Below are 24726 nucleotides of genomic sequence, written 5' to 3'. Positions count from 1 at the left end.
CTTTCATACTTTTTGTTGTAGGACAGAGGAAAGCCTGGAGAATTCCTGATATCTTGTCAGCAGATGGTTTGTTCAACTCCCTCTTAGATGGTAAAAGTTCAGCTTGATTAAATGTAAATCATACCTATCATATATTAAGTATATGATATCTGATCAGTCATTTGCTTTTCAGAAATGCGGTCCAGATGCCAGATAGATGGTCAAATGCTTACTATTTCTTACAAAGAACCAGTTGGATGAATACTCTTTTAATCTTTGAATGGTTATAGAAATTCTTATCTATAGAATAACATTACTGGGAGAGGGAAATAGCATTGAAAATCACATCAATTCCTAATAAATGTTCTCAAACATGAAATTGAAGCATATAATCCAGAATTACTCATGTATTTATAATTTATAAATATCATTATTTCAGTCACTGAATCTCACTTTTCTACTGTCTTTCTGGTTTGTATTTTACTTCTCTCTGCATGCTCCAGTCTTTTCAGTTTTGCCATTTTTCATAGTCTGCATGCCTAATCTGTTTCCCAAACTCAGTTTTCTGACAGCGTAAATATCCTGGTAATACAGATTTAATGATTACCATCTTTCTCATACTAATAGCATGTTAAGAATATAGATAAAGCAATATTCAACATTATAATCTCTAACCAATTAGAAGTTAGAAACAAAGGTGTGTGTGTGTGTATTTTTTAAATAAGTGTGAAAGGACACAGTTTAGGGCCTGCTCTGTTAGGGCTGAACTAGATCAGTTAAAACTTCATTATCTACATGTTGTACAACCTAGAAGTTTGGGGGGAAATTCTGTAGGAGAGGCAAGTTTCTATCAGCCATTCTTTGGGAAAAAAGGGGCCCTTACCTACTTGATGTCTGGCTCTCAAGAATAGCAAGAGACACTTAGAAACTACTCACCTACCCATACATCCTCTCTAGAACCCCTTCTCCTTTTGGCACACACCCACACTTGAGGTCATTCCTACTTTTTTTTTTTTTTTTAATCTTCATTTTATTGAGATATATTCACATACCACGCAGTCATACAAAACAAATCGTACATTCGATTGTTCAAAGTACCATTACATAGTTGTACATTCATCACCTAAATCAATCCCTGACACCTTCATTAGCACACACACAAAAATAACAAGAATAATAATTAGAGTGAAAAAGAGCAATTGAAGTAAAAAAGAACACTGGGTACCTTTGTCAGTTTGTTTCCTTCCCCTATTTTTCTACTCATCCATCCATAAACTAGACGAAGTGGAGTGTGGTCCTTATGGTTTTCCCAATCCCATTGTCACTCCTCATAAGCTACATTTTTATACAACTGTCTTCGAGATTCATGGGTTCTGGGTTGTAGTTTGATAGGTTCAGGTATCCACCAATTCTTTAGAACCTAAAAAGGGTTGTCTAAATTGTGCGTAAGAGTGCCTACCAGGGTGACCTCTCGGCTCCTTTTGGACTCTCTCTGCTACTGAAGCTTATTTCATTTCCTTTCACATCCCCCTTTTGGTCAAGAAGATGTTCTCCGTCCCATGATGCCAGGTCTAGATTCCTCCCCGGGAGTCATATTCCACGTTGCCAGGGAGATTCACTCCCCTGGGTGTCTGATCCCACGTAGTGGGGAGGGCAGTGATTTCACCTTTCAAGTTGGCTTAGCCAGAGAGAGAGGGCCACATCTGAGCAACAAAGAGGCATTCGGGAGGAGGCTGTTAGGCACAATTATAGGGAGGCCTAGCCTCCCCTTTGCAGCAACCGTCTTCCCAAGGGTAAAACCTACGGTAGAGGGCTCAACCCATCAAACCACCAGTTCCCTATGTCTGTGGTCATGTTAGTAACCATTGAGGTGGGGTAGGCCAATACCCCTGCATTCTCCACAGGCTCCTCAAGGGGGCACTACATATTTTTTCCCTGGTTTTTTTGTTTGTTTGTTTGTTTGTTTTTAACCTGTTCTTCCTTTTTAAATCAACTGTATGGAAAAAAAAATTTAAAAACAAACAAACAAAAAAAAACAAAAACAAAAAAGAAAAACATACAATAAAAAAACATTTCAAAGAGACCATAACAAGGGAGTAAGAAAAAGACAACTAACCTAAGATAACTGCTTTACTTCCAACCTGTTCCTACTTTAACCCAAGGAAGTTACATAATATAGCAACATTTCTGTGAACTTGCTCCTACTATATCCATCAGAAATTAACAGACCATAGTCATTCCTGGGCATCCCCAGAACGTTAAATAGCATATCTGTTCTTCTTGGATTACTGTTCCCCCTTCCTTAATTGCTCTCTATTGCTAGTTCCCCTACATTCGACATTATAAACCATTCGTTTTACATTTTTCAAAGTTCACATTAGTGGTAGCATGTAATATTTCTCTTTCTGTGCCTGGCTTATTTCGCTCAGCATTATGTCTTCAGGGTTCATCCATGTTGTCATATGTTTCACGAGGTCATTCTTCTTACTGCCGTGTAGTATTCCATCGTGTGTATATACCACATTTTATTTATCCACTCATCTGTTGAAGGACATTTGGGTTGTTTCCATCTCTTAGCAATTGTGAATAATGCTGCTATGAACATTGGCTTGCAGATATCTGTTCGTGTCACTGCTTTCCGATCTTCCGGGTATATACCGAGAAGTGCAATCGCTGGATCGAATGGTAACTCTATATCTAGTTTTCTAAGGAACTGCCAGACTGACTTCCAGAGTGGCTGAACCATTATACAGTCCCACCAACAATGAATAAGAGTTCCAATTTCTCCACATCCCCTCCAGCATTTGTAGTTTCCTGTTTGTTTAATGGCAGCCATTCTAACCGGTGTTAGATGGTATCTCATTGCGGTCTTAATTTGCATCTCTCTAATAGCTAGTGAAGCTGAACATTTTTTCATGTGTTTCTTGGCCATTTGTATTTCCTCTTCAGAGAACTGTCTTTTCATATCTTTTGCCCATTTTATAATTGGGCCGTCTGTACTATTGTCATTGAGTTGTAGGATTTCTTTATATATGCAAGATATCAGTCTTTTGTCAGATACATGGTTTCCAAAAATTTTTTCCCATTGAGTTGGCTGCCTCTTTACCTTTTTGAGAAATTCCTTTGAGGTGCAGAAACTTCTAAGCTTGAGGAGTTCCCATTTATCTATTTTTTCTTTTGTTGCTTGTGCTTTGGGTGTAAAGTCTAGGAAGTGTCCGCCTAATACAAGGTCTTGAAGATGTTTTCCTACATTATCTTCTAGGAGTTTTATGGTACTTTCTTTTATATTGAGATCTTTGGTCCATTTTGAGTTAATTTTTGTGTAGGGTGTGAGGTAGGGGTCCTCTTTCATTCTTTTGGATATGGATAGCCAACTCTCCCAGCCCCATTTGTTGAATAGACCATTATGACTCAGTTCATTGACTTTGGGGGCCTTACCAAAGATCAGTCAGCCATAGATGTGAGGGTCTATCTCTGAATTCTCAATTCGATTCCATTGATCTATATGTCTATCTTTCTGCCAGTACCATGCTGTTTTGACAACTGTGGCTTTATAATAAGCTTCAAAGTCAGGGAGTGTAGGTCCTCCCACTTCGTTTTTCTTTTTTAGTGTGTCTTTAGCAATTCGAGGCATCTTCCCTTTCCAAATAAATTTGATAACTAGCTTTTCCAAGTCTGCAAAGTAGGTTGTTGGAATTTTGATTGGGATTGAATTGAATCTGTAGATGAGTTTGGGTAGAATTGACATCTTAATGACATTTAGACTTCCTATGCATGAACATGGAATATTTTTCCATCTTTTAAGGTCCCCCTCTATTTCTTTTAGTAGAGTTATGTAGTTTTCTTTGTATAGGTCTTTTACATCTTTGGTTAAGTTTATTCCTAGGTACTTGATTATTTTAGTTGCTATTGAAAATGGTATCTTTTTCTTGAGTGTCTCTTCAGTTTGTTCATTTCTAGCATATAGAAACATTACTGACTTATGTGCATTAATCTTGTATCCCGCTACTTTGCTAAATTTGTTTATTAGCTCTAGTAGCTGTATCGTCGATTTATCAGGGTTTTCCAGATACAAGATCTTATCATCTGCAAACAATGACAGTTTTACTTCTTCTTTTCCAATTTGGATGCCTTTTATTTCTTTGTCTTGCCGGATTGCCCTGGCTAGCACTTCCAGCACAATGTTGAATAACAGTGGTGACAGCGGGCATCCTTGTCTTGTTCCTGATCTTAGAGGGAAGGCTTTCAGTCTCTCACCATTGAGTACCTTGCTGGCTGTGGGTTTTTCATATATGCTCTTTATCATATTGAGGAAGTTTCCTTCAATTCCTACCTTTTGAAGTGTTTTTATCAAAAATGGATGTTGGATTTTGGCAAATGCTTTTCAACCATCTATTGAGATGATCATTTGATTTTTCCCTTTTGAATTTTTAATGTGTTGTAATACGTTGATTGATTTTCTTATGTTGAACCATCCTTGCATGCCTGGAATGAACCCCACTTGGTCATGGTGTATGATTTTTTTAATGTGTCTTTGGATTCAATTTGCAAGTATTTTGTTGAGGATTTTTGCATCTATATTCATTAGGGAGATTGGCCGGTAGTTTTCCTTTTTTGTAGCATGTTTGCCTGGTTTTGGTATTAGATTGATGTTAGCTTCATAAAATGAGTTAGGTAGTGTTCCATTTTCTTCAATGTTTTGAAAGAGTTTGAGTAAGACTGGTGTCAGTTCTTTCTGGAAAGTTTGGTAGAATTCCGCTGTGAAGCCATCTGGCCCTGGGCATTTATTTGTGGGAAGATTTTTGATGACTGATTGGATCTCTTTGCTTGTGATGGGTTGATTGAGGTCTTCTGTTTCTTCTCTGGTCAGTCTAGGTTGTTCATATGTTTTCAGGAAATTGTCCATTTCCTCTACATTATCCAGTTTGTTGCCATACAGTTGTTCATAGTATCCTCTTATAATTTTTGTAATTTCTTCAGGATCTGCAGTTATGTCACCTTTTTCATTCATTATTTTGTTTATATGGGTCTTCTCTCTTTTTGATTTTGTCAGTCTAGCTAGGGGCTTGTCAATCTTGTTGATCTTCTCAAAGAACCAACTTTTGGTGATATTTATCCTCTCTATTGTTTTTTTGTTCTCTATGTCATTTATTTCTGCTTTAATCCTTGTTATTTCTTTTCTTCTACTTGGTTTACGATTGGTTTGCTGTTCATTTTCTAGCTTCTTCAGTTGATCCATTAGTTCTTTGATTTTGGCTCTTTCTTCCTTTTTAATATATGCGTTTAGTGCTATAAATTTCCCCCTCAGCACTGCTTTTGCTGCATCCCATAGGTTTTGGTATGTTGTGTTCTCATTTTCATTCGTCTCTATATATTTAGCAATTTCTCTTGCTATTTCTTCTTTAACCCACTGATTGTTTAGGAGTGTGTTGTTTAACCTCCAGGTATTTGTGAATTTTCTAAGTCTCTGATGGTTATTGACTTCTAATTGTATTCCATTGTGGTCAGAGAATGTGCTTTGAATAATTTCAATCTTTTTAAATTTATTGAGGCTTGTTTTATGCCCCAGCATATGATCTATTCTGGAGAAAGTTCCGTGAGCACTAGAAAAGTATGTGTATCCTGGTGATTTGGGATGTAATGTTCTGTATATGTCTGTTAAATCTAATTCATTTATCAGATTGTTTAGGTTTTCAATTTCCTTATTGGTCCTCTGTCTGGTTGATCTATATATAGGAGAGAGTGATGTGTTGAAGTCTCCCACAATTATTGTGGAAACATCAATTGCTTCCTTTAGTTTTGCCAGTGTTTCTCTCATGTATTTTGTGGCACCTTGATTGGGTGCATAGACATTTATGATTGTTATTTCTTCTTGTTGAATTGCCCCTTTTATTAGTATGTAGTGGCCTTCTTTGTCTCTCAAAACATCCCTGCATTTAAAGTCTATTTTATCTGAGATTAATATTGCTACACTTGCTTTCTTTTGGCTGTAGCTTGCATGATATATTTTTTTCCATCCTTTCACTTTCAATTTCTTTGTGTCCCTGTGTCTAAGATGAGTCTCTTGTATGCAACATATTGATGGTTCATTTTTTTGATCCATTCTGCCAATTTATATCTTTTAATTGGGGAGTTTAATCCATTTACATTCAATGTTATAACCGTGAAGGCGTTTCTTGAATCAGCCATCTTATCCTTTGGTTTATGTTTGTCATATATATTTTTCCCCTCTCTCTATTAATATCCTTTATTGTACCCATACCAAATCTCTTTAGTATTGAACCTTTCTCCAGGTCTCTCTGTCCTTTCTTTGTTTCTCTGTCTGTAGGGCTCCCTTTAGTATCTCCAGTAGGGCAGGTCTCTTGTTAGCAAATTCTCTCAGCATTTGTTTGTCTGTGAAAAATTTAAGCTCTCCCTCAAATTTGAAGGAGAGCTTTGCTGGATAAAGTATTCTTGGTTGGAAATTTTTTTCACTCAGAATTTTAAATATATCATGCCACTGCCTTCTTGCCTCCATAGTGGCTGCTGAGTAGTCACTACTTAGTCTTATGCTGTTTCCTTTGTATGTGGTGAATTGCTTTTCTCTTGCTGCTTTCAAACTTGCTCCTTCTCTTCCGTGTTTGACAGTGTGCTCAGAATATGTCTCGGAGTGGGTTTATTTGGATTTATTCTATTTGGAGTTCGCTGAGCATTTATGATTTGTGTATTTATGTTGTTTAGAAGATTTGGGAAGTTTTCCCCAACAATTTCTTTGAATACTCTTCCTAGACCTTTACCCTTTTCTTCCCCTTCTGGAACACCAATGAGTCTTATATTAGGACGTTTTATATTATCTATCATATCCCTGAGGTCCGTTTCGATTTTTTCAATTTTTTTCCCCATTCTTTCTTTTATGCTTTCATTTTCCATTCTGTCGTCTTCGAGGTCACTGATTCGTTGTTCAACTTCCTCTAGTCTTGTACTATGAGTGTCCAGAATCTTTTTAATTTGGTCAACAGTTTCTTTAATTTTCATAAGATCATCTATTTTTTTATTTAGTCTTGCAATGTCTTCTTTATGCTCTTCTAAGGTCTTGATATCCTTTGTATTCTGTACTATGGTCTCACTGTTCATCTTTAGTTCTTTGAGTAGCTGCTCCAGGTGCTGTGTCTCTTCTGATGTTTTGATTTGGGTGCTTGGGCTTGGGTTATCCATATCGTCTGGTTTTTTCATATGCTTTATAATTTTCTGTTGTTTTTGGCCTGTTGGCATTTGCTGAACTTGATAGGGTTCTTTTAGGATGTGTAGACCAATTGAAGTCCTTATCTCTAATTTATCAGATCTACAGCTTCGTGGAGTACACTTTCTCTAACTAACCAGCAGGTGGCATCCAAGAGCCACCTGTTCTCCACAAGCCAGTTCTCCCCTGGTCTGCCTTTGTGGTGAGTGGGGTAGTGAGTCTTGTGGGGTCCAATTGGTGTACCAAGCTTGCGTGTGTAGTTGGTGTTGCCCACCCTGTATATGGGGCGTGTTTCTGGGCAGTCAGGGAGGGGGGGTGGCTCTAACAATCAAATCTCCCTGGTGATCCTGGAGTTTTAAAGCTGCTGCAATAGTCTAATCCTTCAGTTCAGTCCTGCCACAGTTTGTCTCTGCCCCTGACCCACAAGTCCTTGGTATTGGCGTATGGCTCCTGAGACTTGTAAGTGGGTCCCTCTTCCAGGCTGTGCACCCCTTGGTCCTCTGTTGAGGGATGACTGTGCTATGTCACAGGTGAGTGCCGTCCCCCCAGGGCGGTTCTGGGCTGCTGGGCTGTGTAGGAAGGCTCCCAGTCTGCTGAAATGATGGCTGAATGGGGCTTTGTTAATTCACACTGCTCCACCTTCCTAACTCTGGGACAATCAGGTGAGGTTGCAGGGAAGGCTAATGTCCACGCCCAGTTTTGTGGAGTGTGCCTGTTATTTGAAGCACTCCCGTCACACTGGGTTGTGTCGGGCAGCTCTGGGGTATGGGGCTGGCGATGGGCAGGAGTGTTTCCTGTCCACCAGGATGATGGCTGTGAGCGGACACCCCCCTTTTCTTGGGAAGTTGTTGTGTTTAGTGAAATTTCTCAGCCACTGGATTATTGCCTTTTGTCTCAGAGCTCTCTTAGTTCTGCTCTTGTCTTGACCTGCCCAAGTTGCAAGTCTTTGAAGCTTTCTGTATTGGGCTTCTTAGAGTAATTGTTTTACAAAAAGAAAAAAGGATTTAAAAAAAAAAAAAAAGGTCCTTCCTCACAGATCTAATGGGTTATTGAAATGCTAAGAGACAAAGCAATTAGGGCCATTTAGGAAAGGTCCACAGGGCAGAGAGATCAGCTTTTCTTCGGGATTTGCATATGAGCCTGAGGGCCTGAGCTCTGCCCTTCCCCTTTCTATGTTCACCAGAACTCCAAAAATCCTCCGGTTTTATTTTGGAGTTTTTCGTGCTGTTTTTTCTATATCTGTCTCCTCTCTGCTGGGCTGGCTGCTCTCAGATTCTCTGGTGTCTGGTCTCAGTCTATCTATGGTTGGAGTTTGGATCAGTAGAATGAGTTTCCGATAAGGGCTGCCACTGCAGTTCTCCTTTCTCCTTCCCGGAGCTGACAGCCCCTCCTCCCACGGGACTGAGCCTGGCAGGGAGTGGCGCGGGTCCCCTGGCCGCAAAAACTTACAGATTTCGCTGATCTCAGCAGTTCCACGTTTTCATGAGTGTTGTATGAAGTATGCCCAAAGCCAGATTGCTCTGTGGTGTCCAGTCCATGCAGTTCCTGGCTTTCTACCTACTTTCCTGGAGGAGTAACTAAAACATACAGCTCACCAGTCCGCCATCTTGCCCCGCCCTCCATTCCTACTTTTGATGATAGGGATAAGAAAGAAGTTCTGAAGCCCTCAATTCTGGCCTAAGTGAAAAGTCAAAGAAAATTTAAGTTGTAATTGATAGCAGTCAGTTGTAAGAAAACCACACACATACAGACTTTTATCAAAATAATTTTGTGAGTTTTCCCTCCCTACTTTAAAAGGTTTCTTTTTAAAATTGTTTTATGCATAATTGTGTTTGCTTTTTCAAAAGAAAAACTGAGTTTAAAGTAATGTTAACCCTCTCTGACTACACCATTATGAAGTCTTCGTGTTAAAACTACAAAACTTTAGTGAAGGTGCCACATATGTTGTCAGTTTCATGCCAGGAAAAGGATCTAAGAGAAAACAAATGCTCTTGAGTGAGACCCATGCAAATTAAGACTATAAAGGTACAATAAATAGTCTGTCTCTCTTTTTGTCCCCTATGGTTCATTTTCTATGGGTATCTGAAGCCATTTTCAGTATATTTACTGTAGATTAATACTTGTAGTTGTCTTACATAGTGATATCAGAAAGCAATAAAAATGGTAGGAATGACTAAGTAGAAATTTTGATGAATAGAAGCAGATAATACAGATATGCCAATTAAATAAAATTTCTGTGGCCACATAAAAATTTTCATATCCAGCTATAAAAACTGTTCATTAGTTAATAATTGAGAAATAGGTAAAGATATGAAGAAGAAAATAAATCAGGCATAATCACTTCATGTAATGAAATTCATAATTAAACATTTAATTTTATTTAATTATTTTCCTACATAAATAAATATATATATTTTAACACAGTTTGGATATATTCTCATTTTATTTTCACCTGATATTAGATTTTGGGTATATTTCCATGTTACTAAATTTTGTTTGAAAATTTTATTTTTCATGGTTCATAGAATATTATCCAGTGAATCTACCAGTGTTTAGTTTTGCTAATGCTGCTGTTATGCAAAATACCAGAAATGGGTAGGCTTTTATAAAGGGGGTTTATTCAGGTACAAATTTACAGTTCTAAGTGTCCAAACTAAGGCATCAACAAGATCATACCTTTACTGAAGAATGGCCATTGGCTTCCGGAACACCTCTGTCAGCTGGGAAGGCACGTAGCTAGTGTCTGCTGTTTCTTTGCTCCCAGGTTGTGTTTCCAAATGGTTTTCTCCACAATGTCTCTGGGTTTCTCTTAGCTCCTCTGGGGCAAACTCTGGGCTTCATCTCTTAGCTTAGCATCTCCAAACATCCTTCTGTCTGCATCTCCAATTATCAGCTTTCAACGGCCGTTCCAAAATCTCTCTTATAGGACTCCAGTGATTTAATTAAGACCCATCCTGAATGGGCAGGGTCCATATCTCCATGGAGATAATTTAATGACACCCTAATCAAAAAGATTAATCAATCTGCCACAAGAATGCATTAAAGAATATGTCTTTTTGGGTTCCAGGAGGTGGAATGTGCTAGTTTGGATATATTATGTCCCCCTAGAAGCCATAATCTTTAATGCAGTCTTGTGGGGGCATATGTATTAGTGTTGATTAGGTTGGAATCTTTTGATTGAGTGTTTCCATGGAGATGTGACTCAATGAACTGTGGATAAAACATTTGATTAAGTTATTTCCATGGCAATATGGGCCCCACACATTCAGGGTGGGCCTTGATTTAAACAGTGGAGTACTATAAAAGAGCTCACAAACAGAAGGAGCTCAGAGCAGCTGAGAAGGACATTTTGGAGAGAAGCTAAGAGCTGACACTGATGCTGACACTTCGAGACTTTATGAGATGTTTGCCCAGAGTTTGCTCTGGAGAAGCTAAGGGAGGACCCCAATGCTTAGATGCACAGGAGCTGAAGAAGCTAAGAGAGACCCAGAGACATTTTGAAGAACCATTTTGAAATGCAATCTGGGAGCAAACGAATAGCAGATGCCAGCCATGTGCCTTCCCAGCTGACAGAGATGTTCCGGACACCATCAGCCATTCTTCAGTGAAGGTATCATCTTGTTGATGCCTTAGTTTGGACACTTTTATGGCCTCAGGAATATAAATTTGTAACTTAATAAATCCCCTTTATAAAAGTCAATCCATTTCTGGCATTTTGCATAACGGCAGCATTAGCAAACCAGAACAACCAGTATTTATTTATCTAATACCGTACTGTGGAACATACAGCTTATTTTCAATTTGTTACTTTTGTAATGCTACAGAGAATATCCTTGAATGTAAATATTATTATACATGTTTGATTATTTCCTTAAGAATGTTATTAGAAATGGAATTAATTGGTTAATGTTTTTAAGGCTTTTAATACATATTTTGAAATATTTCTCCAGAAAAGTTGTATAGAGACAGCATATGAGAACTTATTTCATTATACCTTAGCATCACCAAGAATTTTTTTTTTAATTGTTTTCCTGCCTGCTTTTATGCAGTTATTGGTGAGGTTGCACACTTTTTCGTATGTTTGATGAGTGGCTGTCTGATTTTTGGAAACTGTTTATGTCAGCAATTTATGTTTCCATCACAGAAGTAAACGAACAAAGAGATTGCTGAAGCTAAGTAGGCATAAAGAGGAAGAGGACCACAGATTACAATTACAACTTCAAAGACAGAGAGCCATGAGACTTTCCCGAGAATTACGTCTGAGTATGCTTGAAATAGTTCATCCAGGTGGGTGGCAGTGTCAGATTGTAAGCATAAGAACGTTTAAAGTATCTTTTAGTAAACCAGGTATCCTAGGTACCTGATTTATTAAATTCAGACCTTTTCTCTATTGCTCCTTTTTCACATAAACCTTGTTAAATCTCTTGAGTTAAAAAAAAGTTACCGTTTTTTCTGATTAAGGACTATTGTTTGATGATGAGTATTCTCCCTACCAGTTGTTCATTTTCTTTTAGATAAATTAGTGAAACTTTTAAAATTTATGCTTAAAGATTGCTATGAGAAACATAAAGTAAGAACCCTTTGAACTTAAGTAAGGAGTTGGAATATTACTATACTCAGCTAGCAGAGCTTCATTTGTTCCCCAGTACAAACTTTGTGGCATTTCCTTGTCACCTTTGACAGTTCCTACTCACTGCCAGGAAAATGATGTGGAAAGATATTAGGCCATCAGCTTTGGATAAAATTTCCCCACTAATTCAAATCCAGCTATGATCCCTGACTAAATATAAGCAAGATACATTCAAAGAAGTTCAGCTTTTAATACTGTCCCCTGCAGCCTTTTCCTTCCTTCATTCATAGATAATGTTTATTTTATTTTATTATTCATCTTTCCACTGTTCATTATTTATTTGTTTGGTTTGTTGATGTTTTTGCTTGTTTGTTTTTTACTATTTAGAAAGGCTTATATTTTTATTGTAATTCTTACCGTTATTCTAAAATCTAATGTTCCTGATTCTCCCCTGTATTATGGTTCCCTATATGAACACTATTGAAATTAATTAATAAATGCTTCTCCCTCTCCTCCAGTACCTGATTTGAAGATTAATATCCTTTTATTCCTAGTTGGTAATTATAAGGCAATCAGCATTTTTTTTCTACTTTTTAAATGTTCTCCCTGTTCTCCCACTATTTTTTGATAGTTGTAGTGTATTCCAGTGTCAGAGTATACAACCATCACAGACTGTATGCTTCTTACAATCATTATTTATTCTTTGTCCTATAGTTAAATTATTTATTTAATGCTCAACACAGTCATTTGTCAATGTCTCTTCAGTTACTTTTGTTGTCTAAGCTCCTTTTCAGTAAATTCCTCAGCAACGTTCCATGGGAACACTTCCCCCTGGAGTTTTTTGTTTTTTATTTCTTTAACTCAGTGCACTCTTTCTTGACTTTTTTTGTGGTACTGTATATGTAATATAAAATTTCCCATTTTAACCATTTTTAACTATACATTTCAGTGGCACTAATTACTCTTACAGTGTTCTGCTACCATCACTACCTTCCATTACAAAAACTTTTTCATCACCCGAAACAGAAAGTCTTGAACCATTAAACAATAACTTCCTATTTCCTTTCCACGCAGCCCCTGGTACTCTGTAATCTACTTTCTATCTCTAAGAATTTGCATATTCTAGATATTTTATATGTGTAGAATATTTGTCCTTTTGTGTATAGCTTATTTCACTTAGCATAATGTTTTCAGGGTTCATCCATGTTATACCATGTTATTCCCTGAGTTCTTGCATGTTGTTAACAGCTTGTTTCAGGCCTTTCTTCTTGAAAATCAGTTTGACTGATACGTAATCTTTGGCTCACATTTTCTTTGCCAAGTATCTTAAATATGTTACTCTGTCTTGTGGAATAAAGTGTCACTGTCAAAAAGTTCAATGAGAATCTGATTTTTATTTTCTTGTAGATGGTCTTTTTACCTGACTGCCCAAAGCATGTTGATTTTCTGTTAGTAAAATATGACGTAGTGTTGGTCTTTATGGATCAGTTTTCCCAAGTATATAGTGTACCCTTTCAATATGTAACTTCAAATCTTTTTATTATTGTTATTATTATTTGAGAACATTATCTTAAATCCTTGTTTTTAATATTTGTTCATTTCCATGGCTTTGGCTTTCTTCTTTGAGGATTTCTATGTGTGTCTTGGTCTATTTTCAATATTTGTCATTTTCCCAGAAATCATTTTTATCTTTCTTCGTCTTTTTATTTAAAAATTTTTCTTTCTTTTTCACCTTTTCGTTCTAGTTTAGTGTTCACTTCTGAAGTAATGTTTTCTTCTATTTCTTTTCTTTTACACATTGAAAGGATATTCCATATACCTGGGAAAATTGATTAAGGAATTTGAAGAATTTGAGTGGAGTGTTGAATAATGGTGATAGACTACCCAGCTTTCCCTTCCACTCAAATTGCTTTCTTATATTATGTCTTCTTAGTGCTTATTTGTAATACATTGCCATTTTGTCATGCTTGAAAAAGACACTTTGAATACACACTAAGCAGAAATTAATAATAAGTGTAGTCTGGGCATGCTGATTGGGTTTCAAAAATTTTTTCTCTTTTTTCCCCTTCCCCTCTTACTTAAGGACATTCCCAGTGTCCTTTACCTGCCCCTTTCCTACCTTTCTCTTAAATATAGGTGTTCCCCAGGGTTCCATCCTCACCCTGTTATTCCATGCTGCTCTTCCTGGGATATCCCATCTGTAGCTATAGCTTCACCATCAACTGAATGCTGAACACTCTTAAATCTGATCTCCATCCTCAACCTCTTTCCTGAGCTCTAGACCAGCAGTAGAACTTTCTGTGCAAATGAAATGGTCTATATCTGCACTGTCCAGTATGGTAGCCACTGGCTACAGGTGGCCATTGAATACTTTAATGTGACTGGTGTACTCAAGGACCTGAATTTTTAATTCTACTTTAAGTTTAAGTAGCCATTTGTGGCTAGTATCTCCAATATTGGGCAGCACAGCTCTATAGCCAACTGCCTATTGTATGTCTTTATTTGGATATCCATAGGCATCTCAAAAACAGTATGTTTTAAACTAACGTCAACATCTTACATCCCAAATTTCCTCTTCCTATATTCCCCATCTCAGCTAATGGCACCGATAGTCTTCTCAGTTGCCCTTCAGTGAGACTTCTTGTAGTTCTTTCCCTCCTCTGCCTCCACATCAAATCAGTCATTAAATCCTATCAATTCTTTGTACTAACTTTCAAATAGACTCTTTCTTTTTATTACCACTGCTACTGTCTTATTCTGTCACTTAGCTACTGTGAACCCTGGGCTACGTGCTGACCATCTCCCAGAAAGTAAAAAAAAGAATGTCAACTATGAACTGACTGAGCAACTTAAGAAATGTGGAAGCACACACAGTAAAGAAGCTAATGAATACACGCATTTTGCTCTTTACCTCTGGTACCAGTTAAGGTCTTTTGAATGACTTCCTAACCATGTACTCATGATTCTTTTTCCTAAATGTTCTTGCTATTAAATTTTGATCCTTTTTCTCATTCACCGGCAGCAAAAAATTATGGGTCCTTTCTCTAAAGAAGCTGCATAATCTGAGCAAGATTTTGGAACTTTTTGTTTCTAAACTCTTAAAACCATTGTAAAGAAATAGAATTGGGAAAATTACAGGACAATATTAAAAAAATAGAAGTACTGCAAGATTGTTATTATTACTGTTGTCCTGATTTCAGGACTTGAGAAAGCATAACAGTGAGTATGTTGTAACAGTGTGTCATCTTTTTAGGTCAGGTGGAAAAGCACAATCGGGAAATGGAAGAGAAATCAGCATTGATTATCCAGAAACATTGGAGAGGGTACAGGGAAAGGAAAAATTTTCACAAACAGAAGTCATCTCTCACAGAATATAAAGCAGCTGTCACACTTCAGAGAGCAGTAAGTCTGATGCAGTAAAAAGAGCATTCTTTGGATTAGGAGGCAAAGACATGGGTTCAAACCTGGCTTTGCTGTTTACCTGCTGTAGAGCCTTGGTCAAGTCACTTTGCTTCCTGAGTCTTAGTTTCTTCCTCTATAAAATAAGAACCTCCTTACCTCTGGCTAAGCTGATTTAGACATTCAATTCTTAGTACTTCCATAGAGCCTTGTACATCATTTGCCATACTGTAATATTGTTATTGTTAATTTCTTTCTTTCCAACTGGGCTATGACCTCTTCAAGAATAAGAAACTGAGTCTTGTTTATTGTTGTTGACTCAGCATTGCTAGGTGGATGAATGGATGTCTGCCATATCTATTTTACTCATTTGTTATATGGATCAAATGACCTAATTTATGAGAAAGTACTTTGCAAATTACAAAGTCCTAGGTAACTGCAGAATATCATATTTGATATTTTTAATACAGAGAGCTATGTTAGGTGGAATTAGATCATTGTAAATCTTTAGTTGTAGCATGATGTTCTAAGTTGATAATTTTACAAGGATTTATCTGGAATATAGTGAAATACACATACCAGGCTGTGTATTTCACTTAATGACCGGTTTTCCTAACTATCTGGTCATTCTCTTATATATGGTTAATTGTCAAATTTGGGTTTCAGGTCCTATAGCATTTAATTTAGCAGTCCCTTTTTTTTCTAACTTTTAGGTCAGTTTCATTTTTCATGACAATAGATTTTGAACAATCTTTGTACATAACTTTGTTGAATTCTCTGTGTTTAACTTATTACAAATCTTTTTAAACCATTAAAAAAAAGAGTAGGGTATTAGGAGAATAGGAAGAGACTTCTTCCTCTTCTAACTTTTTTAGTCTTTTCTGGTATCTCAGCCTAAACCTGTAAAAGTAAAACAAACAAACAAACAAACAAAAAAAAACAGTTCTGCACGATCACTGAATCACTCCCACTGCTGCCTTTTACCCTATGCTAGATCAGGCCATTTAAAGATTAACTCATGATGTAGAGGTTGGAGATAACTTCCTTTGAAAGAACCCTTGGCTCCTTTCTAATGCTTTTACCTCATGGCTACTTCCTTTATAAACTCTTTCTTTCCAAAGACTCAGCTGGGCCCTTGTTAAATTCTCGTACTACCTTGCCTAATTTGGATGAGCCCAATGCTTTGTAAGCGGGTCCTTTACTGTAAAGTGAGATATCCCAGTTTATCTACTATTCCTTAGGGAGAGAAACAGGGATCATCATAGGAGACTATCTGAAGGCTATGGAGGCAACGGTGTTTTGATTTTCATACTTTCCATCGGAGCAAGGGGAAAAGATTAGTCACATCCAACTCTTACCTTCCCCACCCAAAATAACGAATATGACTCTGTTAAATTAAGAATAGAAAGGGATGGGTCCAAGTCATGTGTATACTGCCCTCTCTCCTGTGGGACATGACTACCAGAGGTGTAAATCTCCCTGGCAACAGGGGACATGACTCCCGGGGATGAGCTTGCACCCAGCATCATGGGATTGAGAAAGCCTTCTGGACCAAAAGGGGGAAGAGAATTGAAACAAAATAAAGTTTCAGTGGCTGAGAAACCTCAAATGGAGTCAAGAGGTCATTCTGGAGGTTATTCTTATGCATTATATAGATATTCTTTTTTAGTTTTTAGGGTATTAGAATAGCTAGAAGGAAATACCAGAAACTGTTGAACTGCAATCCATATCCTTGATTCTTGAAGACAATTGTATATTATGTAGCTTACATGGTGTGACTGTGTGATTGTGAAAACCTTGTGGCTCACACTCCCTTTATCCAGTGTATGGACAAATGAGTAGAAAAAAGGGGGACCAAAAGTAAATGAATAATGGGGGGAAAAGGAGTATGAGATGTTTTAGGTGTTCTTTTTTACTTTTGTTTTTGTTTTTATTTCTTGGGGTAATGAAAATGTTCAAAAAATTGATTGTGCTGGTGAATACACAACTATATGATGATACTGTGAACAACTGTACACTTTGGATGATTGTATGGTATGTGAATAAATCTTAATATAATTGCATTTAAAAAAAGAAAGTCATGTTTATAGTCTTTGCAGCTCACTACTAAAAATAAGTGAACTTACAGCAAAACTAGCCCAAAAAGTAAAGGAAATAAGAGGATTACATTCAAAGAGGGGAGGAAGAAAGAGTTTTGGATAGTACATTGAAGGGAGAAAAAGAAGAGTAGCAGAGAAGATTAAAACAGGGCAATGGTCAGTAAAGAGCATATTTTGCCATATTTTTCAAACATCCTTTTGTAAGAGAGACTATGGACCCATACAATCAAGTACAGTACCTACTAACCACATGTGGCTATTGAGTACTTGACATGTGGCTTGTCTGAATTGAGATTGCTATAAATGCAAAATACCTACCAGATTTTTTTAAAGCAATGTTATTGAGATATATTCATATACCAGATAATCATGCAAAGTGTATAATCAATGGTTCATGGTATCATCATATACTTGTGTATTCATCACCACAATTTTTGAACATTTTCATTACTTCAAAAATGTAAAAAAAGAACACCCAAAACATCCCATTCCCCTTATTTCCCCCCCTCATTATTTATTCATTTTTGTCTTTATTTTTTATTCATCTGTCCATACACTGGATAAAGGGAGTGTCAGTCACAAGGTTTTCACAATTGCACAGTCACACTGTAAATGCTGTATAATTATACAATCATCTTCAATAACCAAGGTTACTGGATTACAGTTAAACAGTTTCAGGTATTTCCTTCTAGCTATCCTAAAATACCAAAAACTAAAAAGGGATATCTATATAATGCATAATAATAACCTCCAGAATGACCTCTCAACTCTATTTGAAATCCCTCAGCCACTGAAACTTTATTTTGTTTCATTTCTCTTCCCCCTTTTGGTCCAAGAAGGCTTTCTCAGTCCCACGATGCAATGGCCAGGCTCATCCCTGGTAGTCATGTCCCACGTTACCAGAGAGATTTACACCCCTGGGAGTCATGTCCCATGTAGTGGGGAGGACAGTGAGTTTACCTGCAGAGTTGGCTTAGAAAGAGGAGCCACATCTGAGCATTATGTATAATGAACTTTAATTTTTAAACCAATCTTGTATTCTCTAGATAAACCCTACTTGACATGCATTGTGTTTTATCATTGTGTTATTTATATATTTATATGTATATGTATATATTGCTAGATTTGTTTTGCTAATATTGTTAATGCAATTTTATTGAGATATACTCACACACTATATAATCGATCCAAGTGTACAATCAGTGGTTCACAGCATCATTATATAGTTGTGCATTCATCACAGTCAATTTTCAAACATTTTCATTACTCTAAAATAAAGGAAAAAATCCGTAAAAAATAAAAAAAAAAATTAAAAGAACATCCAAACCATCCTGTACCCCTTATCTTCCTTCCTCTATTATTTATATATTTTGTCATTATTTTATTTCTCATTTGCCTTTACACTAAGGGAGTGTCAATCATCAGGTTATCACTATCACATGGTCACACAATAAAAGCTATACAGTTAAACAATTACCATCAAGAATCAAGTCTTCTGGATTACCGTTCAACAGATTCAGGTGTTTCCTTCTAGCTATTCTAATACACTGAAAACTAAAAAGGAATATTTAGAGGGTATGTAAGAATAAGCTCCAGATTGACCTTTCGACTCTATGTGAGATCTCTTAGCCACTGAAACTTTATTTTGTTGATTTCTTTTCCCTCTTTTGGTCAGGATGGCATTCTCAATCCCACGATGCCAAAGCCAGGCTCATCCTTGACAGTCATGTCCCTCATTGCCAGGGAGACTTACCCCTAAGAGTCATATCCCATGTAGAGGGGAGGGTAGAGTGTTTATTTGCAGAGTTGGCTTAGAAAAAGAGGCCACATCTGAGCAACAAAAGAGGATCTCTGGGGTGACTCAGGCATAATTGTAAGTAAGCTTAGCTTCTCCTTTGCAGGAATAGGTTTCACAAGGGCAAGCCCCAAGATTGAGGGCTTGGCCTATTACATTGCCTACCAGATTTTGAAGTCTTAGTTCGAAAAAGAAGAATGTAAAATATATCATTAATAATTTTTTTCTGTTGATTTCATGTTGAGATGCTAATATTTTACATTTGTTACAACTGATGAAAGCACATTTGTATAACCGTACCATTAGCTGTAGTCCATGGTTTAACTTAGGTTTCACAGTTTGTGTAGTGTAGTTCCGTGGATTTTTTTTTTAATTTTCTTACCATATATACAAGCTAACATTTCCCCTTTTAACCACATTCAGATATATATGTCAGTGCTGTATGTTCACAATGTTGTGGTACCATCACTACCATCCATGACCAAAACTTTTTCATCATTCCAAGTAGGAACCCTGGATGCTTTAAGCCTTAACTTCCTATTCCCTAGCCCCACCCCATCCCCTGGTAACCTGTATTCTAGATTCTGATTGTGAGTTTGCTTATTCTAATTATCTCTTATCAGTGAGATCATACGATATTTTTCCTTTTATGTCATTTATGTCACTCGACATGATGTCTTCAAGATTCAACCATGTTGAATGTGTTGGGACTTCATTCCTTTTTATGGCTGAATAATATTCCATTGTATATATATACCACATTTTGTTTATCCATTCATCAGTTGATGGACACTTGGGTTGCTTCCATCTTTTGGCAATTTTAAATAATGCTGCTGTGAACCTCAGAATAGAAATATATGTTCACATACCTGCTTTAAATTCTTTGAGGTATATACCAAGTAGGGGAATTGCCTAGTCACATGGTACCTCTATACTTAACTTTCTGAGGATCTGCGAAATTGTCTTCCATAGAGGAGGCAACGTGTTACATTACCACCAGCAATGAATAAATGTTTCTGTTTCTCTCCATCCTATTCAACACTTGTAATATTCTGTTTTTTAATAGTAGCCATTCTGATGGGTATGAAATGGTATCTCGTTGTTTTGAGCTGCGTTTCCCTAATGGCTAATGATGGTGAGCATCTTTTCATGTGCTTTATTGTTAAGTTGAAGGATTTCTTTATATATTCTGTATATTAAACCTTTATCAGATATTTGGTTTCCAAATATTTTTTCTCATTGTGTAGGTTGTCATTTTACTTTCATGATAAAGTCCTTTATGGAACAAAATTTTTAATTTTTATGAAGTCTCATTTATCTATTTTTTTCTTTTTTTGCTTGTGCTTTGGGTGTAAGGTCTAGGAAACCATTGCCTAACACAAAATCCTAAAGATGCTTCCCTTCATTTTTTTCTAGAAGTTTGATAGTTTTGGTCCTTATATTTAGATCTTTGATCCATTTTAAGTTGATTTTTGCGCAAGGTGTGAGGTAGGGGTCCTCCTTTTTAATTTTTTGTAAATGGAGATCCAGTTTTCCCAGCACCATATGTTGAAGACACCATTCTTTCCAAATTGAGTTATCTTTGCCCCTTTGTCAAAAATCAGTTGGCCTTAAATATGAGGGTTTATTTCTGAGCTCTCAGTCCAATTCCTTTAGTTTGTATGTCTGTCCTTGTGCCTGTACCATGCTGGTTTGATTATTGTAGCTTTGTAATAAGTTTTAGGATCAGGAAGTGTGAGTCCTCCGATTTAATTCTTTTTCAAGATGACTTTGGCTATTTAGGGCTCATTACCCTTCCATATAAATCTGGTAATTGGCTTTTGCACTTGTCCAAAGAAGGTTGTTGGAATTTTTATTGGGATTGCATCAAATCTATAAATCACCTCGGGTAGGCTTCACATCTTAGCAATATTTATCTTACAATCCATAGACACAAAATGTCCCTGCATTTGCTTGGGTCGTCTTTGATTTCTTATAGCAGTGTTTTGTAGCTTTCTGTGCACAAATACTTGACATCCTTGATTAGATGTATTCCTCCATATTTGATTCTTGTTAGTTGCTATTTAAATGGAGTTTTTTTTCTTGATTTCATCTTCTGATTGTCTGTTGCTTGTATATAGAAGCATTGTTGATATGGGGTTGTTGATCTTGTACCCCACAACTTTGCTGAATTCATGTATTCGTTCTAGGAACATGTGGATTTTTCAGGATTTTCTTTATATAGAATCATGCCATCTGCAAATCAGGAAAGTTTTATTTCTTCCTTTCTAATTTGGATGCCTTTTCTTTCTTTTTGTTGCCTAACTGCTTGGGCAAGAACTTCTAGTACAGTGTTGAATAACAGTGGTGACAGTGGGCATGCTTGTCATATTCCTGATCTTAGAGGGAAAGCTTTCCATCTTTCAATACTAAGTAGGATGTTAGCTGTTTTTCATATATGCCCTTTATTGCGTTGAGGAATTTTCCTTTTGATTCTAGTGTTCTAAGTGTTTTTATCAAGAAGGGGTACTGGATTTTGTCAAATCCCTTTCCTGCATTTCTTGAGATGATTATGTACTTTCTTCCTTCTTTCTGTTAAGGTTATGATTTTTTAGGTTGAACCACCCTTGCATTCCAAGGTTAAAACCCACTTGATCATTGTGTATAATTCTTTTAATATGCTTTTGGATTTGGTTTGCTTGTATTTTGTTGAGTATTTTGCATCTATATTCATAAGAGATATTGGTCTGTAATTTTCGTCTCTTGTAGTATGTTTATCTGGCTTCATTTGAAGGTGATGTTGGCCTTATAGAATGAATTAGGGAGTATTCCCTCCTCTTCATTTTTTGGAAGAGTTTGAATAAGATTGGTTTTAATTCTTCTTGGAATATTTGGTAGAAATCCCCTGTGAAGCCATCTGATCTGGAGCTTTTCTTTGTTGAGAGGTTTTTGATGACTCATTCAATCTCTTTACTAGTAATTGGTTTGTAGAGATCTTCTGTTTCTTCTTGAGTCAGTGTAGGTAGTTTGTGTGTTTCTAAGAATTTGTCTGTTTCATCTAGGTTATCTAATTTATTGGCACATTGTTGTTCATAGTATCCTCTTACCATGCTCTATATTTCAGCGAGGTCAATAGTAATGTCCCCCTTTTCATTTCTAATTTTTCTTATTGCTATCCTCTCTTTTTTTCTTTGTCAGTCCGACTAAAATTTTTGTCAACTTTATTGATCTTTTCAAAGAACCAACTTTTGGTTTTGTTGATTCTCTCTATTGTTTTTTATTCTCTATTTCACGTATTTTTGCTCTAACATTCGTTATTTCTTTCTTTCTGCTTGCTTAGTTTGCTTTCCTTTTTTTAGTTCTTCCAGTTTTGAGATTAGGTCTCTGATTCAAAGTCCTATTTCTTTTTTAATGTAAGCATGAAGAGCTATAAATTTGCCCCTCAGCACTCCCTCTGTTGTTTCCCATAAGTTTTGGTATATTTTCATTTTCATTCACCTCAAGATAATACCCAATATCCCTTGTGATTTTCTCTTTAACCCAATGATTTATTATGGGTATGTTGTTTAATTTCCACATATATGTGAATTTTCCATTTTTCCCTCTGTTTTTATTTCAAGCTTCATTCTGTTGTGGTCAGAGAAGTTAAACTGTATGATCTCAATATTTTGAATTTATTGAGACTTGTTTTGTGACCTAACATGTAGTCTATCCTGGAGAATGATCCATGTATACTAGAGAAGAATGCTTTGTTGTTGGTTGAAGTGTTCTATATATGTCTGTTAGATCTAGTTGGTTTAGAAGATCATTCAAGTCTTGCATTTCCTTATTGATCTCTGACTAGATGTTCTATTCATTATTGAAAGTGGTATATTAAAGTCTCCTACTGTTAAAGTAGAACCATCAATTTCTCCCTTCAAGTCTGTCAGTATTTGCTTCATATATTTTGGGGCTCTGCTGTTAGGTGCATATATATTTATAATTGTTCTTGCTGAACAATAATCTTTTTAAGTTGACCCCTTTTTCAGTATCTAATGACTGTCTTTCTCCCTCATAACTGTTTTTGACTTAAAGTCTATTTTATCTGACATTAGTATAGCAGCCCCAGCTCTCTTGTGGTTAATATTCACATGGTATATGTTTTTCCCATTCTTTCACTTTCAACCTACTGTTTTTGTTTGTTTGTTTTTAATTTAAGGTCAGTCTTTTACAGCAGCATATAGTTGGTTCATGCTTTTTTTATCCATTCTGTCAATCTTTGCCTTTTGACTGGAGAGTTTAATCCATTTACACAGAACCTCACTACTGATAATGCAGGACTTTCTTCTGCCTTAGTCTTATACCTTTTTTGTCCCTCTATTCTTCCATTATTACCTACTCTTACATTCATTTGATTTTTTTTTCTGTGTTGTACCCATATTGGGTGCCTTCTCTTTTCAGTCTGGATATAGTTTTCATATATTCTCCTTGTGGTTACCCTGGGGTTAAAATTTAACATCTTAAATATATAACAATCATATTTGGTTTCATACCAACTTAATTTCAATAGCATACACATATATTTTTCCTATACCCTTCTGATCCCCTACCTTTTTTTGTACTTGTTACCACCTCTATCACTATACATTTTATGTCCAAAACCATAGATTTATCATTACTTTTCATGCGTTTGCATGTTAGCACCTGCAGGAAGGAAATGGAGTTACATATCAAACAATACACTACAATAATACTGTCATTTATAATTACCCAAATGGTTACCTTTACCACAGGTTTTTATTTCTCTATGCTTCTTTGAACACTGTCTAGTGTCCTTTCTTTTCAGTCTGAAGAATTCCTTTTAGCATTGCTTGTAGGGCAGGTCTAGCGGTGATGAACTCCCTTTTTTTTTTAATGTAAGCAGGAAGAAAATGTATTAGATTCATACATGAGAGAACATGCAGGCACTTTTGCAAAGACAGATGTGAGAAAGTGAGAGGCATGAGGCTCCAGCGATGTGGGGCCATTTGCTTTTATAGATTGGCTTTACTTACTCCCCCTTCCCCTTCCTTGTTCATTGCTCTTTTTCCTACCCTCCCTTCTCTCTAGGGAGGTGCCTGGTGGTAGATAGTGCATTTGGGTGAATTGGCTCGGTGTTTCCAGTAAGTGGGTAGCCCCCAACAGGGTGTCTGTCGGACAGGCCCTCCTGACCTTGATTAACCATCCTTACTCAAGGGCTCATTCACAGTCTCTTCTCTCCCCTCTCTCCCTGTTCTAGCCTACCTCAACTTCCTCCTTAGTGAGTTCTCACCCCTTAATCTTAAGAGTTGCTGAGGGATGAGGGTCTGTCTTCTGTAGCTTCTTCTTGCTTGTCAGGGCATGTAGGCCCTGCCTGATGGGGCATAGAACTTTCTGGCTATCTTGCTTAAGTTGAGATGGGAGGAGTCTGGAAGGGCGGTTGGAATGGCTAAAAATCCTTGCATCAGCATTGGTTTGGTGTGAAAGGCTTCTATTCTGGAAGAAATAAACTTGGTGAGAAGCTTAAAAATGCAAGGACCAATCAATAGCAAGAGGAGGATAGAAGTGAGTGGGCCTAGAAAAGGCATTAGTCAAGAGAGACTGGGAAGGAGGGAAGGGAATGACCGTCCTTTAGGTTCAAGAGCAAATCCTAGCTGAGCAGCTTGTTCCTGCTCACCTATGGAATAAG

The 24726-nt window shown here is 36.8% G+C and overlaps 1 protein-coding gene across 5 annotated transcripts in view; it reads left to right on the top strand.

The window, feature by feature from the left end:
* Window positions 1-24726, top strand: part of IQCB1 (IQ motif containing B1) — a 123208-nt gene that overhangs the window by 54980 nt on the left and 43502 nt on the right. For all 5 annotated transcript variants that reach the window (XM_037836589.1, XM_037836581.1, XM_037836572.1 and 2 more), the window contains 2 exons: window positions 11343-11485; window positions 15022-15170. In XM_037836589.1, coding sequence (XP_037692517.1) covers window positions 11343-11485; window positions 15022-15170 — 292 coding nt within the window. The remainder of the gene's footprint in view (window positions 1-11342; window positions 11486-15021; window positions 15171-24726) is intronic.

This window comes from Choloepus didactylus, chromosome 1 (genome assembly GCF_015220235.1).
Source record: "Choloepus didactylus isolate mChoDid1 chromosome 1, mChoDid1.pri, whole genome shotgun sequence".
Lineage (NCBI taxonomy): Eukaryota > Metazoa > Chordata > Mammalia > Pilosa > Megalonychidae > Choloepus > Choloepus didactylus.
The sequence above is the reverse complement of the archived record's forward strand: the minus strand, read 5'-3'. Positions and strand labels throughout refer to the sequence as shown.